Source organism: Erpetoichthys calabaricus, chromosome 7 (genome assembly GCF_900747795.2).
Source record: "Erpetoichthys calabaricus chromosome 7, fErpCal1.3, whole genome shotgun sequence".
NCBI classification, from domain to species: Eukaryota; Metazoa; Chordata; class Cladistia; order Polypteriformes; family Polypteridae; genus Erpetoichthys; species Erpetoichthys calabaricus.
Window position 1 is genome coordinate 5,043,645 of NC_041400.2, and position 18,348 is coordinate 5,061,992.

General features: G+C 37.1%; 2 protein-coding genes across 4 annotated transcripts in view; one reads left to right on the forward strand and one right to left on the reverse strand.

Annotated features, from left to right (window-relative positions):
• plppr1 (phospholipid phosphatase related 1) overlaps window positions 1–13,016 on the forward strand; it is a 247,712-nt gene extending 234,696 nt beyond the window's left edge. For all 3 annotated transcript variants that reach the window (XM_051929815.1, XM_051929813.1, XM_028805059.2), the window contains one exon: window positions 12,372–13,016. In XM_051929815.1, the coding sequence (XP_051785775.1) occupies window positions 12,372–12,522 (151 nt within the window). In that variant the 3' untranslated portion in view covers window positions 12,523–13,016. The remainder of the gene's footprint in view (window positions 1–12,371) is intronic.
• A 3,656-nt stretch (window positions 13,017–16,672) lies between these two features.
• The window catches only part of grin3a (glutamate receptor, ionotropic, N-methyl-D-aspartate 3A), a 108,299-nt gene continuing 106,623 nt past the window's right edge, over window positions 16,673–18,348 (reverse strand). The window contains exon 9 of the mRNA XM_028804530.2: window positions 16,673–17,301. Within this exon, the coding sequence (XP_028660363.1) occupies window positions 16,965–17,301 (337 nt within the window). The 3' untranslated portion in view covers window positions 16,673–16,964. The remainder of the gene's footprint in view (window positions 17,302–18,348) is intronic.

The following is an 18,348-nucleotide window of genomic DNA, read 5'->3' on the forward strand; positions in this document are numbered from 1 at the left end:
ACGCACACGCAAGGTTTATTTGCCGAGTCAACGAGTCTAGCATTCCTCCAAGCATAGGGGGATTGCCTGTGACGTGACAGTGAGATTTGTCACCATTAACAGCTGATTGTCGCCCTCTATCCCTGGATGTCGACTTTTGTCGACATCCGCCTTCAACCCCTCCTGTCGACAAAAGTCGACATCCGCCCTAAAAGAGCTAATTAGGATCTGGCATTTTATTGGTGACATGTAGAAAGGTTGTTTTTCGCAGCAAATATACTGTCTATATCAGTGACCTTCTTCAACGAAAAAATACTCTAGTCTACTCTAGACGCACTCTAGTCACTTCTAGGTTTGATTGTTGAAATTCGGCATGTGTTTTTCACAGTGAATATCCTGAGTTTGCTGGTGAATTTGCAGTCCAAACTCTGGTCATTTGTAGAGTTGATCGGTAAAAATTCTCCAGAGTGTTTTTCTGTGTTGATAATAATAAAAGAAACACTTTATAATTTGGGAGGGAGAACGAGGCACAAAACAGATTGGAGCCCCGTGTATTGCTGATGAAGCAAAGGAAGGAACAGAAAAAGAAATGTTGTAGTCCGCATTCTGGTCACGTAGCGTGTCGATCAGTGAAATTCACTAATGCGTTTTTCGCCATGAATATTCTCTGTTTGCTGGTGACCTTGTTCAATAAGAAAGAAATGTTGCAGTCCGCAATCTGGTCGCTGCTTGTTTCGATCGGTGAAATTCAACAAAGCGTTTTTAATAATAATAAATAATAATAAAAGAAATACTTTGAAAGTTGGGAAGAACAGACAGATTGGAAGAAAGATATGGATGCTCCAACTGTTGGACTCCAAAAACTCCTATATATATATGTATATATATATATATACTAGTGGGCTTTGCCCACTGCTTGCTTTGCTTGCCAACCCCCATGGCCTGCACTACGTGCTAGCCACTTCGCGTCTCTGCCGCTCATGTATGTGGATTTCACTTCACCAAACAACACATCTTTTAATTCTCGCGAATACGCCTCTTCATTGGAAAGAAACACTATTTTTCCCTGATGGAAACACGAATTAGACCATCTACAAGTCTCTGACTTAAAGTTTATATCCAAACAATATATTCAGTCTCTTTTTGCTGTTCTGTTATTTTACTGAGTAATAATTTCCATTTGTTTGTGCTAATGCAATCTTTACTATCATTTTTTTGAGACTTTCTAATTTTCGTACTTTCATTAACTCTAACCTGCTCTGCTTGTGTATCGTGGCAACGTTTTTGAATTCTTTACGAAATTCTACTTTGTCATTGTCATCTACTCTTTGTCTTTTATTTCTGGCCCCTGGCGTGGTTAAATCCCTTGGCACAAAGTCTCGTCTCGTCTTGTCTCATGGGACGTGAAAGTATCTGTCTGAAAAAGTCACGTCTCGTTCCAGGTTAAAATGTCTTGTCTTGTCCCGGGATTTTTTTATTTTATATATATATATATATATATATATTTGCAGCTGGAGATCCACAAAGGGAGAAAAAATGAATCACGTGATTCATTTTTTTTTTCCCCTTTGTGGATCTCCAGCTGCAAATATGCAAACCGCATCACAGACCTTCTCTTCCATATATATATATATATATATATATATATATATATATATATATATATATATATATATATATATATATATATGTATGTATATATACACACATACAAGGTACTATATATATATATATATATATATATATATATATATAGTATATATAGACACACAGACACTGCACACACAGATATATATATATCTACTGGGGTGGTTCCCCAAATTTTACAATTATTGTATATGCATGTACAATGCTTTAATTTTTGAGCTGTGCACACAGTGAACAAAATGAAGCAACAGTGAACATAAACGTCATCTGTTGTGTACAGTCTTAGTGTTAGTACACCAGCTGTTGTTGACATACATGCATAATTGCCCCCCTTTCTCTTACTGGAGTCTCCATTCCTGTCCTGCCGGTGTACTGTGTGACCTGCTAACTTGATAGCTGTATCCAGAATGAGTGAGTGAAGCCATGCCTCTGAAATTAGCAGAGTGCAACTGTTCTTAACAATCTTATTCCTAGCAACCTGTAGCCTCAGTTCGTCCATCTTATTTGCTAAGGATCTTGCATTGGTGAGAAAAATGCCGTAAAGAGGTAGCTTGTGTGGTTGCCTCTGATAGCCTCACTAGCATGCCAGCCCTGCAGTCACATTTCTGTCTGGCTATGCACATTGGGATGTCATGGAAGTTGTGTAAGTCCTATTTTTAGGAGATTGTGCAGGCTGTCCATGTAATTTGCCAAACAGAATGGCACTATGACAAACAGCAACACACACACAAAAGGACAAATAATGTGCCGAAACGAAGAGCACTAAGCCAATGCGTCTATGCGTACCGCTATACATTTCATTTTATTATACAGTATTTACTATTTTATTTTTTTTTTTCATGCTTTAATCTATTATTTAGGGCATTTAATTGCGTTATTTGTACCTTAAATTATGGGTATTTGCTGTTTAAGGTTATCAAAATGGGTATTGTTTAGTGTGAGGGAAGGATTCATTCACTTTCCATTATTTCTAATGAGGAAAACTGATTCAGAGTTCAAACAGCTTCCTGAATCGAACTGAGTTCGAAGTATGAGGCACCACTGTATATATATATATATATATATATATATATATATATATATATATATATATATATATATATATATATGGTTGAAATAGTTTTACTGTCAATTAATGCAAAGAGTACGCAACACGTGTTTCGCCCTAATTCTGGGCTCATCAGGCATACACACTCACTGCATCCCCTCTCGGGAATCGAACCTTGAACGTCAGCGCCAGAGGCGAAGCCCCTAATGCTGGATGTTAGCCTACTTGCTGACCAACCACAAGCGTTACCTGGTAGGTAACCACCCATACAATCAGATTGTGATTCAGACTACGAATGCCATGAATATATATATATATATATGCACTCTAGTAATCCTGCTTACTTCTTAACTCAAATGAAAGACAAAAACAACAAACAAAACAAAAAAAAAATAACACAAGCTTCAAAAGAGCTGAAATTGTAGAAACGTATATCTTCACTTATAAATGTAATTGCTTGCCTGCGCACCTCTCTCCTCCGTGGTCCTCTCAAGATGACTGGCTTGATTTCATGGACTCGAATGATGACTGATCTGATCTTTAATGATTTAATAATTAAGTTGATAGTACTTTCGAGGGTTCCCCTTTTTATGTCCCCAGGACTGGAAGGGGCAGGACAAGAACAAGTGTCTATTTGTGTGTCCTTCCGCTGTTTTGTCTGTATTATATGACATTTGGCATAGGACTTGTAAAAGCAGTGCAAATTGTTGTGATGTGCCATCTGTTGGAATGAGAAATGCAATGCATTTGTAATTACTACATGCATTACAAAATGAATTGCACTGCAAACGTTAATGCTGAAAACACTCAGGTCCATATTCATTACTCCAATTTCAACCCATTTAAGATCGGTAGAAATGTTACTCTTAAATTAACGATTTTGGAAAGGCTCTGTAAATATTTACACATTGCAATTTACAGCATTTGTGCTAAAAGCTTTTTTTTATCTTGAATATTCTTTTTCACATGTACTAATGCTAACACTGTTATGACTGCAGTAGATTTTTAGTAATCGGTTGAAGATGCATGTAAGTTTTAAGATGGTGGTGATTTCATGGACTCGAATGATGAGCGATCCGTTCTTAAATGATTTAATGATCTGGAAAATTTACACTTCAACAATCTCTGCATTAGTGAGTAGTTCTAATTATTTCTGTTATATTCGTCTTGTACAATAAAGTGGATTAGAATCAATCATACAGCATTTAAATCAACATCCAGTTTCTTATTCATGACTATTTTATTTACTCCGTGTCTATAGAGAATTCAGGCATGTTGTGTCCGTGTTACATCCATATTGAAGCAGACAGCGTGTTGTGACTACGGCTCTCACTCAAGCCTCTAATTCTAAGACAAGCACAAGGACAGATTTGTTGTTCTGTTTGGTCTGTATTGATGAGTCCTGGCACTCAAACGTGTTGGATTAATAATATAGAAACAAATACATATTTATTTGTAACATGGGAATATGAGAATTAAAGTATAGTATACAGTTAATGTGAATTGTGTTATTATGTACATTGAGTGTGTAAGTAAAGCCTGCGTAAATTCTTTATAATTACATGACAAATGGATGTCTAGGCATTCTGTAATAGATAGTATATACTGTCTAAAATATGAAAGGCACTATATATTAGAAAGAAATGAAAGATATGAAAAGTACTGATAGATAGATAGATAGATAGATAGATAGATAGATAGATAGATAGATAGATAGATAGATAGATAGATAGATACGAAAGGCACTATATAATAGATAAGAAAGGCACTATGTAATAGATATATCGATAAATGGTATTGTGTAATAGATAGATTAGCATAGTTGGCAGGATCCAGACTGGATTGCTGTGTATTATAATAAAATTACAGTATGCTTAATTATTACAGTATATCAGAAAATCACTTTAATATTTGTGTTTACAATCACATCAATGAGCATTTAATAAATTCAGTGTCATATTATAAATTCCTATGTTCTCGTTATTGTTAAAAATGTCTGAGGTTCAGTTTCATTTTTGTATCTAACTTTCATCACCTGTTTGGATAGTAGATGTTTGTTTGAACAGACATCATCAGTATCCATGGCAGTGGGCTGTCAGGTGCCTAAGGGAGTTTCTGGATTTTTGTTATTAATAATTTAATAACGGTCATCATGAGTATTAACACACAAGAGTTTTGTTTTGTCTGAAGCAATATTCTGTTAATGGCGTTATTTTAAATGACTAGCATTTATAAAGTGATGTATTAATATATATATATATATATATATATATATATATATATATATATATATATATATATATATATATATATATATATTAATATGTTTTACAGGTCAAGGAATCTGGTTGTCACATTAATGTTTGAATCTGACACGATTCTAGTAGTGTTTTAATGTAAAAATGTTCTCCAACAGCTCCATTTTATTTTTGTTATGGGTGCTGCCATCTTCAGCAGCCACAGTTTAGGCTCACGTTCACAGGTTGCCAGGTGACGTCTCTTGTTAGCCACACCAAGTGACATCATCCGTATGATGGCTGATAAGACAACTGCATACAATCTAATAGCCAGCGTTTTCGTTTAAAGATTTAAAAGAATCTCTGGTTGTGAATTTGTTTTTAAGATTAATGTGCAAAGTTTAATCCTGGTGACGTTTTCCTTATGATTCTCGACTCACAAAATCTGTCTCACATCCTAGGTTGTGTTACTAAAATTTGTGGTAATCATTTTTGACTTTATCTAATTATTTTTTTTAAGATCCACCTTTGGATTCCATGCAGTCAGTGCAGGCAGAAACTACGTGTGTGACGTAAAGCCAAACTAATCACTGCCTTGTGCCCTGTGTTGGCTGGGATTGACCCTGTGTTCGGATTCAGTGGGTTGGAAAATGGATGGATGTATATATATATATATATATATATATATATATATATATATATATATGTATATATATATATATATATATATATATATATTGTCGTTCCATAAAATCATACCGAATGAAATCCATGCATTAGTTTTTTTTTTTTAACATAGTTTTACTTTAAATTCTTAATTTCTAGGAGAGTTAAATGAATATTACAATCTGGTACAGATACAGTTTAAATTAATTATTTAATTATACAATTATTTAATTAATTTACTTGTTATAATTATTTTTTACATTATTTATTAAAATTATTTTATTTATAGTTTTATTAATTATGCATTTTTATATTTAATTATATAATATAGTTTTATTACAATCTGGTACAGAGAAATAAACATTACTGTACCTCAAGACTATTTCTTCTCTCTGTTTCAGGTTTTGAGACCTGAGGAATCAATTTTTGTCATTTTTTTGTTTTGAAATAATTTTGTCTGCTGGCTAAATATTTCACATCTTGACACAATGCCGTCTTAGTTTTGCAGGTGCCTACTGTATCGTTTAGTGTTGATAGATCACCACTCTCCTTGTTACTAGCATATCACAGCCAAGGTCATGACTGGCACTGATTGGCAAAGTGTTTTTTTGCGGGTAATTCACTTTAATAGTGTTAACCCAGAATGTTGTGTGTTAATGCACACAAGAAGATGAAGTGAAGAATCCTCGTGCTTTAGTGTTGGTGGCAGTGAAGGAGAAAAATCATCAGGGATTAAAATAAAGGCAAGCTGTACTTTTTGGTTCGGGAGATGCTTGTACCTGCTATGGAATCTGTGAGGGCCAAACCTTAGTGAATTTGTGCTTCCTGCTCCTGTTGCCACTGACTGCAAGACATTTTAGTGTTCTGATATTTAATTGTATTCATTTTACCTAAGGTAGGCACGGCCTTTCAAGTCAATATTTGACAATAATAATAGGTCCAGCATAGTGGGCAGATGCTTCTTTAGCCCTCAGAGACACTTAAAAGACCATTATTATCCACTCAAAATTGGTTCAGCTAAGCAGACTCAATGGGGTTCACTCCTCAGTAGTTTAAAAGTCAGTATCACAAGCTTCCTAGTTGCCCAAGATTCCAGATAACATTCAAGAATAACCTTTTTCATTGTCAGAAGTATTTTATTTTAAAGGCTTTAGGTATTTTTTGCATGTATTTTTCAGCTTGATCCTTGGTTCTCTTTTTGTTGACTTTGGCAATGTGCTCGCAAAGTTTTTTTGTTTTGTAAATCTTTTTTGTTTTTGTACACATGAAGCTACTTTTGTCATTTATGTTGTTTTCTTTATGTTTGGATTTCTTAGCTTTATTTGCATCACATTATTGCCATGCCAATTTGTTTTCACGTATTTGTTCAAGACTTATTTACTGAGAACTGGATTTGCTCTGGTGCTGCATGTGACATTATCATTACTGAGACTTTTGTAACAGTGAGGTACAAACTCACCTGTTTCCAAGTATCTGAATAAAATTTAAAACTAAAAAAAGTGTGGTTTGTGTCATTTAATTAGGAACGATTTAAAAGGCAGTTAGGTTTTCTTGTCTCTGTTCTTCTGACTCTTGATTTTTATTAAACATTTTGAGCTCTGATACTTGTGCTGTTAGTCTTCTTGGTTTTGACCCCTGCAAGTCTTTTGACTATTGTTTTGTATTATTGTGAAATTTGTGAGAATTACCTGGAACGTTTATTGGGTTCATCTACTCTCGCCCTTGGAAATTAACACACACAGAGGTATACGCACATACACATAGCAATCCTATCCAGTCTCGATTGGCACCAATTGCCTGTCACTCCGCAATATTCCATACAGGACACAGCTACACACGTATGGAAGAATATATCTGACAAAATGTAGTGAATAAATAAATTAAAAAAAAAAAAAAATATATATATATATATATATGTAAAAAAGCCAAATCCCACTGACTCACTCATCATGAAATCTCCCACGCCATGAGGACTTGGGACTTGAAATTTGTAATTTGTACCTTTGGCCCGTGGGTGCTCGCTAAGAAACGGATTTAAAAATTTTGTGGTCCAAGTGCAAAACTTCTTATAGTTTTTTAGACCTGTTTGTATGTCTGTCCGCTTTTCACAAGAGATTAAGATCAGGTTTCTTTCTATAATTTGCTTGAACATTCCATTGATTTTGCAACTTTCTCATCGCGCTAAGTATCATAGTTCGCTTGTGGTTTTGATTTATTAGCGTGAATCCGAGAGAGATTCATCGTGCTGCGGGGAGATGGCCTTCCTCACTCACGCGTCTGCCTCGAGGCGCAACCTTAACTCCGCTTAGTTAGCAAACGAGAGAACCGCTTAACAGATTTAGATCTTTTTTTCTCTCTAATTTGCTTGAACATTTAATTTGATTTTGCGACTTCTCTCATTGCGCTAATAATAATCAAAGTTTGCTTGCAGGAGTGATATATTCGTGCTAAACCGAGACGGAGGTTGCAGGCCGAGGGGAGGGGGAAGAGTGACGTCAGGAGTAGAGAGCTGGGCAGAGCTTCCTCGCCATCCTGTTTCACTAATATGTGAACGAAGCCGCGAGGGATGGCTAGTAAATAAATTAAAGTACTGTGAAATTTGACTATAAATAAAGAGAAAGACCATGCAATGTGAGCGTAAATAAATAAATGTCACTGAATATGCTTTTTGTTTCTTATTTAGACCCCTTGTCAAGGATCAAAAATCAGAAATAACCTCATATTCATAATTACTGACCTTGAAACAATCTAAAACGACACCCCATATGCTTATGCTTGAAATTTGTCAGTTTCCACCTTCTGCCGGTGGTTTTTACAGGAACTTGGACCACCATTAAAGAATCAAATATCAAAAATACGGTTATATTTGTGATCAACCAACTCAAAATGGACACACCATTTTCCTGTATTACCGATCCCCATTTTTTCCAAAATTTTGTGTTAAAGGAGTAACTTTGACCCCTTGTATCCTATTGGGGTCGGATGATATGACTTGGACAATTTCAAATCCTTCTGATCATTTTTACTGAAGACGCCTATTGGTTTACTATTTATCATAAGGGTGTGATTTCCTGCTCCAAATATGGTCAAAAAATGTTTTTTTAGGATTGAGAAGGGAAAAAATAGGGGGGATAGCCAAAAAAAAACTTGACATTTTGCATATCTTCTTATATAATACGCTACCGTGGCTGTCCGTTTGTCTGTCCAGGATTTTAAATCACCTGTAGCTCACAAACCGTTTGACCCATTGACCTGAAATTTGGTACACATATAGTACGTGACGTCTACTATCCACTTTTGGGGTAATGATTGACTTCCAAGGTTATTCCTCTTCTTACTTTATTGTAGAATCAACTGTCAGCAGCAGCCAGCAGGGCGGCCGTGCGGCGCATGAATATGGGTGGCGTTCTCATCCCTACCGCCTTCGCCGTCACTTCCCCAGCCTCTTCATATCTTACATCATTCTTGAGGCTGATTGAAGACTTATGTGTCAGCTTACGGGAAAAATTAAGTAATTGCAACACAAACACTGACTTAATCAGTTTTAATGCAAAAAGATGACGATGGAAGAAGAGAAGAAGCGGGCCACTAGGGTGGAGAAAAGAAGAGCCGCTCAGGAAGGAGCAACCGCATCAAACTCTGAGCAAATGAATGCTAAACATCCAGAGAAGGAGAATAAAAACTATAAGTCAAGTATATTGACTGCATGTTATCACCGTTTCTGGTCTATACATATCTTACTTGGGGGATTTCTCATACCGGTGACTCTAAACGCACTGGACTAGTGATTTTAAAGAATTCAGATGTAATGCTTATTGAGAAAATACAGAAACCAAAAGACAAGGTTATTACCTGTGCTTTGAGACTCCAGAAGCCTGAATATCACTGATAGCTTAGCACCATCTGAGGTTTACGACATTACGAGTCGCAATTACCAGACACCACAAGGCAGCACAAGGACGCTATGCCAACAGCAACAAAACCACAAGCCCTAAGAAAATGCACATGACATTGGTGCTCACAGATGAAAACAAAATACGAAAGGGCAGTACAAAAATACAAATAGAACCATAAAAATTGTTTGCATTTAACGAATGATTCACCTGTAAAGAAAACAGCAAAACAAATACAAAATTATTAAACTTCAAAACCCAACTTTCCGCGGTAATGTGGGCCGATTCTACCTCGGATAGCCAAAAACACAAATAAAACAGATGGCCGCTCTAGTGATGCACGGAAAAAATCGGGACCAACAGAGATCCGATGGTGTCACTAGAGAAGTGGACCACCACTCACAGAGACAGGGACAGACTCTGCGTGGCTGACGGATGGATCTCTCTGTTTAGCTCACACTCATCTCTGAGCCGGAGAACGCGGGTTTGCAGTTCCCACCAGTTGTTCACCACAGTGATCTGAAATGTACAAACACAAAAATCCAAAGTGAGCGAAACAGTATTGCGAGTGTACACGGTCAACACTGACAATAGTTGTGGGCTGAGGGAGTCACGTCCACATTCCCACAAGCACTGCTCGCTCGGTACAAGTCGAAGTTAAAAATGGAGTATTTATGCGGTCAATGGAATATTCATGGCAAAACTTTTTTGAATTTTAGGAAAAGTAGTGTTATAAACTGATTGGTTTGCCACAGACAATGTGGAATCTCTGTAAATTAGAGTATAGAAAATTGGGGGGTCTACTGTATTACAAATTTCAAATCATAAAAATCATTACTGTTGATTTTTTTCAAAACTGGCGAAATTTAAGAATCGATTGATCTTAATCTTTAAAATTAAAAATCTCAGTCTAGAAGTACAGGGTGGTCCAGATCTAATTATGCAACTGTTCAACTGACAACCGTCTCCCCGCCATTTTGGAATGCAGGGCAGGTGCTGCCATCTCTCGGCAACAAAAAGAATTTTAAGTGAAATGTCTATGTGCAGGGCAGGTGCTGTGAATTCTCTATGTAACAAACTTAACAAGTTATAGCGTAATGAAAATTGCATAATTAGATCTGGACCAGCCTATAATTATCCTAAGGACGGTGGTGCTGTTCACACATTGATAAATGCTTACTCGCTCTAATGCTGTGTTCACGTGCTCTTGGACTATACGGCCCTCCGAGTTGTGACGTTTTACCTTCGGTAAGTTCACGTGGGTTTCCAGGTTTGACTGTTCGGGAAAAATGAAATATCTCTGTTAATTTGTTAGTTGCAATTAAACGTATTGAATATGTTTCACAAAAAAATGGTATTTTGGGCTGACCAGGTTATACGTTTTATTGTAAACAATTGACTAAGGGCAGCGCTACGTCACAATTTGGACTTTGCTTTGCTTTATCCAAATTGTCAGAGTTGGAATTCCGCATTTGTGGAATGTTTCACGTGGTATTTCTGAATCGACAACTCACATTTATCATCTGTCCATGAGAACGTGAGCACAGCATTAGCGTGTATGAATACTCTGTCACTGGGTAAATTGTTGGGTAACGGACCTACTAAAGCTACGAACGTTAATAATGGAGAGCACTCGTGTATTGATATAAATGTCTGGGTCTATTAACTCTTTCAGGGCTGATGTCGACTTTTGTCAAAAGGAGCAGCTGACGATGGTAATCGACTGTAAACTGTGACAAAAACAACCGTTACGTTTTAGTTGGACTCTCGTTGCTAGAAGGAAAGTTAGATTCTTTGGTTTGACTGAGATTTCCTGCGCTCGTGAGAGTAGGAAGGTGCAAACAACGACAAAAATGTCACTGACATCAAAGCAAATGCCTAAAGGAAAATACTCCATGGACGACGTTTTTGCCTATTATCTCTGAACTGGACTATGACTTGTTGGACTCCGATTTTGATACAAGTGAATGAGTTTCCAGCTTCAGCTGATTGGTCCCCAGCTAATCGTTGTACTGATAATGTTCGCCAGGGAGGACTGACACTTAACAATGATAAGAGGTAGAAACCAGATTGCAATGCACTGTGACCTTGTCCCAGCCACGCAAAGACAGCCTGGCAACAAGACTGCCGCATATTCTTGTGCAAACTGACAGCCACAGCATGCAGCAACAGACGTTTTATGTTGATTTCTGTGTGAAACCATTGCTTTTCAGAAACTTTTTGGAAAAAATATTCAGCCCTCAAAGAGGTAAACAGAAGAAACACGTTCCTTGATTTACTAAAAATGTGTGATTATGGCATTAATTGACTATTCATTATAATAAATGCACAAGGTTTATTTTTACAGGTCATCTAGTATATTTTTAACAGGTCAGTAATTCATGCAATCCCTACAAATAAAATGAATACACAGCTTTAGATGCCAAGGTGAGTATAATCACAAATGTCCAATGTCATTGTATGAGGATAATCCAACACAAGGTGAGAGTAAACGGTAAGTCTCTTCCAATGCAGACGTGTGTGTGTGTGTGTGTGTGTGTGTAGCATGTTATCATGCGATATGACAGACCTGCCTCGTATTCATTCCATAATGTTTCCGTGTTTTTCCCATGTCAGTGTGGGTTGTCCTCCAGGTTTTCTCCACCACAGAGACGTCTTAGTGAGTGTGCCCACATTCGACTGCTACTCCAGCCAGGGTTGGTTCCTGCCTTTCCCCCCAAAAAAAATCAGCCAGCGTACACTTTGCCGGCACCTCCAAGACATTAACAAGTTTTATAAAGGAGGGGATATTAATTCACAATACGTGTTTCATAAATTATTTTGTATTTGGATTTATTTTGAAAAGTCTACCAATTAACAATAAACTATGTGTTTCCCCTCCCCCCCTGCATTTTTATACAGCATCCAAGGCACTTTGCAGAGACTAGGGTATGAACTCCGTGCCAGCAATGTCTCCAACGTCTGCAAAGACTCTCGCAGTGGCGACTTCGTTTTTATCTCTTATCCGAAGGATGGAGCAAAACGAGCGACGTTTAAAGAGACTTGTACATAAGCAGCCGGTGAATCAGTTGCTGAGCTGGCGGGTTCATAAAGAGCCTTTGACTCGGGCCAAGTGGTTCCTCACGTGAGCAGAACGGAAAAATGACACGTTTATGTATACACTGTAAAAAGAATTTGATGTTATTTTCTATTAACAAAATAATTGTTATTTATGTGATTTTTTTTTTCTAAAAGTTTATTGTTAAGCTAAACATTGGTGCAGAACTTTGTATGGAGAATTCATCCCTTTTACAGTCTTATTTCATGGCTTCCTTATGTATTAATATTATTAGGAAACTCTGTCTAAACCTATGTTATGCTCTGGAAGGAGTAATGTACTGAGTGGAAACGCAGCTACTTTTGTTCATAAATATAAAGTGAAACTGATAAGCCATATATGAAAAATGTCAGAGCAGAAGAAGGGAGGGCTGGACGTTGTGCTCTACACTCAAAAGTGCCAATGGTTTGTTACCTGTCAAGATGGAATAAAATGAATGAAGTTGTTTTGCCAAATTGTGTTTGTGTACTCCTTAAAATGAGATTGACGTTTTTGCTTCTTGCTACTGTCTGATGTGATTTTGAAATCTTTATGGAATACAGAGTCTCCTAAGTGGACCCAATACCTAGAACAGCTACCGAGCACGACTAGAATCCAGAATGACTAAGGATTATGGGAGGTTTTAACAAATGGAGCAGTAGGCAGGATACATGCACAACAAATGCAATAAATATTCTGCCCCTTAGGCCTACCAATACACAAAAGTGCCCAAGGGGCGACTGCAAACATACTTTTCTCACCTCCAAGCCGTTCTCCTCTCTCTGTTTCTCCAGTGTTTTTCAACCAGTGGGTTGTAATCTGCCGCTGGTGGGTCCTGAGTTGCTTTGGTTTATAATGGTGGGGGGTTGTGTAGTAAGTTAAGTGGGTCACTAAAGAGGGTCATGAGTGGGTCACCAGTCCAACAGTTACGTTCACACATAAAAACAACAACACCCTTCCTTTATGTGTTGCGAAGACACTTACATGTGAAACAGTGCGTCATGACACTAGAATGGTTGAGAAACACTCCTCTAGATGAGCACTTTCCTCTAAATGCAACTTTTCTGTTTTTTAATGAGAAGTGGTCCTTTAATGGTTTGACCTAGGAGGGCTTCTGGTGTCTTTCTTGGAGAGCGGAGAAACCCCTAAAACACCTGCTGCCAGTCTTGCCGCCATTGCAGTTGCCTTTGTGTCCAGTAGGGAGTGCTGCAGCATCCCACATTCCAAACACCTAATTTTAAAAGAACTCTTGCTGCACACAATAACACACATGAAGTACACATTTTCTTACTCTGTAGGTAGACTACCAAAAAGTAAAGATTTAATTTTTTTATGTATACATATTAGTTTTTCAAAGCACAAATCTTCATATGCAGAGAACTCTTCCCAAAATGAAATGGAGCTTTGTCAAACAATGGTTTTGTGAGGAACTACACAACCTCGTAAAGAACCATAAAATGCCATTAAAGAACCATTATGTTTATAACGGTGTAGATAGATATGAAAGGCACTATATAATAGATAGATATGAAAGGCACTATATAATAGATAGATAGATATGAAAGGCACCTTATAATAGATAGATAGATATGAAAGGCACTATATAATAGATATGAAAGACACTATATAATAGAGAGATATGAAAGGCAATATATAATAGATAGATATGAAAGACACTATGTAACAGATAGATAGATAGATATGAAAGGCACTATATAATAGATAGATATGAAAGACACTATGTAATAGATAGATAGATAGATATGAAAGGCACTATATAATAGATATGAAAGACACTATATAATAGATAGATATTTTAGCGTAGTTGGCAGGATCAGATAGATAGATAGATATGAAAGGCACTATATAATAGATAGATAGATAGATAGATATGAAAGGCACTATATAATAGATATGAAAGACACTATATAATAGATAGATATTTTAGCGTAGTTGGCAGGATCAGATAGATAGATAGATAGATAGATAGATAGATAGATAGATAGATAGATAGATAGATATGAAAGGCACTATATAATAGATAGAGAGATATGAAAGGCAATATATAATAGATATGAAAGACACTATATAACAGATAGATAAATAGATAGATATGAAAGGCACTATATAATAGATAGATAGATAGATAGATAGATAGATAGATAGATAGATAGATAGATAGATAGATAGATAGATAGATAGATAGATAATTTTAGCGTAGTTGGCAGGCTCAGATAGATTTTAGAGTCTATGCATAATTTTAGTTCATATATCTTAACCATCATTTTTTTAAAGATGAACCTAATGGAGTGTTAAAATCTATTTTGATATCTCAAGTAAAGTTTATGGCTGCAAGCAAATGGTGGTGACCATGATGGATATCAGGTTGTTGTGGAACTTTGTCTGTGGCACTTTGTTATAGTGTCAGTGAAATATTGAATCGTTATCATCTGGAGAGATTGCGGCAGTGAGGTTGTTGTTGATTTTTTTTAATTGTAAAGTGTTAATATTTTTTCCATAACCAGTCTCCAAGCAAAAATTAAATCTGTTGTATCTTTTCTTGGCATAAACCAAAATGTTTCTTTCCCTATCATCATATCTCTTCTCAGCCTTTTCTCCATTATCATTTCCCATATTTTCATTATAAACAACATTGGCTTTAACCCCCTATAATTTCCAGAATCCTGGATGTCTCCTTTCTCATCAAATATGGGCACAATCACACTATTTCTCTTCCGATCTGTCATCTCCGGTACTCCCTTCCCCATTATACATCTCCACATTTCTCTATCATATACCTTCTCTTAATCTACAAACACCATGTTCAGTCCTCTTCGGTTCTCTTGATATTTATACCATAACCAGTCTCCAGGCAAAATTGAATCTGTAGTACTTTTTCTTGGCATAAACCTAAATGGTTCTTTCCCTATCATCATAAATCTTCTCAGCCTTTTATCCATTATCATTTCTAATATTTACTTTATATGTAACATTGGCTTTAACCCCCTGTAATTTCCAGAATCCTGGACATCCCCTTTTCTCCTTAAATATGGGCACAATGACACTATTTCTCTTCTGATATGTTATCTCCAGTACTTCCTTCCCCATCATATATCTCCACAGTTCTCTATCATATGTTGTCTCCAGTTCTATAAATTCCATGTGCAATCCTTTCTATTTTTATCGATATTTTACCATAATCTGTTTCAAGGTGAAAATCAGATCTTTTATAATTTTTCGTGGCATAAACCCAAGCTTTTCCCCTTCTCAGCTTTTAATCTGCTATCCTTCTCCTTATTTTCATTGCATGTGAAATCAGCTTTATCCCCCTATAATTGCTAGAATTCTGGATGTCCCCCTTCTCCTTAAATACGGGCACAATTACATTATTTTGCCGCTGATCTGGAATTTTCTCTTGACAATAGATATTTGGCATCAGTGCCCATAACAACTCTAGTCCATCCTGCCTCAGATTTTTCCTTGCGTCAGGGGGTATCCCATCTGGTCCAGTTAGCTTCCCATTCTTCATTCTTTCTAATGCTTGTTTGACTTCCTCCCTGCTTACCTCTGTGGTTACACTTTCATTCTTCAAATATTATCTTCGGATTTTCCTCTTTCACCAGTTTCTCAATGTGTGCCTTTCACCTTTTTTAATTTTATTCGTATTATGTAGCACAACTCCCCGTTCGCTCTTAAACTACTAGTTTTGGGTAAGATCTTTTGTTTGCCATTCTGAATGTCTTGATCTCCCTTCCTGGAGTTTCCGGTTCCTAATGTACCTCATTCAATGCCTGTGCTTTTGCTCCTGCCACTGCTCTTTTTTACATTGTTCTCTATTCTTTTATATTCTTCCCCGTCTGCTTCCATTCCTGATGTGTCCCACCTCCTCTTTGTAGCCTTTTTGGCCTGAAGTGATGCTTGCACCTTGTCATTCCACCATCACATTCCCTTATCCACCGTGAATTTCTTTCTCAACAATTCATCTCCCACGTTATACAGAACTCTGCTGTTCTCTAAAATCTTGTGTTCAACTCATAACATGACAGTTTGCTTGCTGATGAGTTATTACGTGTTTTCTTTTATGTTTCTGCTCCTTAACATATTAAAATATTTGTAAACTAACAACTTTAAACAGAACTTTTTATTTCAATTCACATGACTTAAAGATTCCAGAGTCAATAATAATAATAGTAATAATAACAGTATTAATAATAAAAAAACAGTGTTAGAAATGTGTGTCAGACTGCAAATATACCGTGGCAAGGACACAACTAGCCGGAGGGGTGCCAGATGGGGTCCTTGGTGTCGGGCTATGCTCTCCACTCGTTTTTTTTTTTTTGGAGGGATTTGTTTCTCTCTGTCTCTCTTTTTAAAATTATTTTATTGTATTAAAGTGCAATCCATCGTCATGTGCTGTGTTAAGCCTCAGTCATCTTGTTTGTCCTCTGGTATTCTTCCAGTTCGTTTTTCCTGCTCATGGCTAATTGGAGTTCCTGTTTAATAAGCTGGATTTGTTTTTCCAGTTCTGTCAATTCCTGAATCACTGAGTTCCTTGCCAAGCTCAAGGAGTCCGTCTTGCCGTTTGAAGTGGCCGATGCGGAGATGTCCTTCCTCACCTGTGGTAGAGGGATGTCCTTGTAGAGTTTAAACTCCAAGTCATTGTGCCGGTCCTCCTTAATGGGAATCTTGCGTCTGTTACACTTGGAGTTGCCTGAAGCGTTCCAAACCACTTGCTGGTTATTTCCAATGTTGCACCTTAATTGAGAAAAGACAGAAAACATTCTGCATAAACACTTTTGCTGTGTTATACTGTTCAAAGGCAGAGTGCCATAGGGTTTCTTACCATGGTTGACTGCACTGTATAAGTTTTTGCCGTAGCATAAATAATACATTAAAATCTTATAAAGATTTGGATGAGAACTGGCCATTCAGCCCAACAAAGCTTGCCAGTCTAACACACTTAATTTTTCCAAAATAACATTGAGCCATGAAAATCCCTAAACTCCTCCTGTCCACCACACTACTGTACTTTGTCACTTATTCCAAGTGTCTATCGTTCTTTGTGTGAAGAAAAACTTCCTAATATTTGAGTGAAATTTAACCTTCACAAGTTTCTAACTGTGTCCATGTGTTCTTGATGAACTCATTTTAAAGTCACAGTTTCTATCCACTGGACTAATTCCCTTCATAATTTTGAACACTTCAGTCATGTACCCCTCAGTCTGTCTGAATGCATTTTCATGCATTCATTCCACAAGCTATAAGGATGCAAGACATGAACGTTATCCAGTGACCTGAGATGAAGACTGGACTCCTTTGGTACTGTGTCTCTCCGGAGAATCCTTGGGTAGCACTGGTTTGACTTTGTGTTGCTCATGGAGTCCCGAATGAGGCACATGACCTGCATTGTGAGGGAGCGTCAGTTAAGGCACTACGGCCATGTGGTGCGATTCCCCAAGAGTGACCCAGCTCGTAGGATTCTAATTGTTGGGGACCCAAGTGGCTAGACCAGGGCAAGGGGTTGCCCACGTAACACCTGGCTACAGCAGATAGAGGGTCATTTCCGGAGTGTGGGACTGGACCACGTGTCTGCCTGGGGGGTTGCCAAATAGGATCCCGAGATTTTTCATTGTGTGGTGGGTGTGGCAACACGATGTACCAGTGCGGGCTCTCCAACTTTATTTGACTTTGATTCCACAAACATTTAAAGTTAGGTCCATAAATTTTTGGACAGAGACAACTTTTTTCTAATTTTGGTTCTGTACATTACCACAATGAATTTTAAATGAAACAACTCTGATG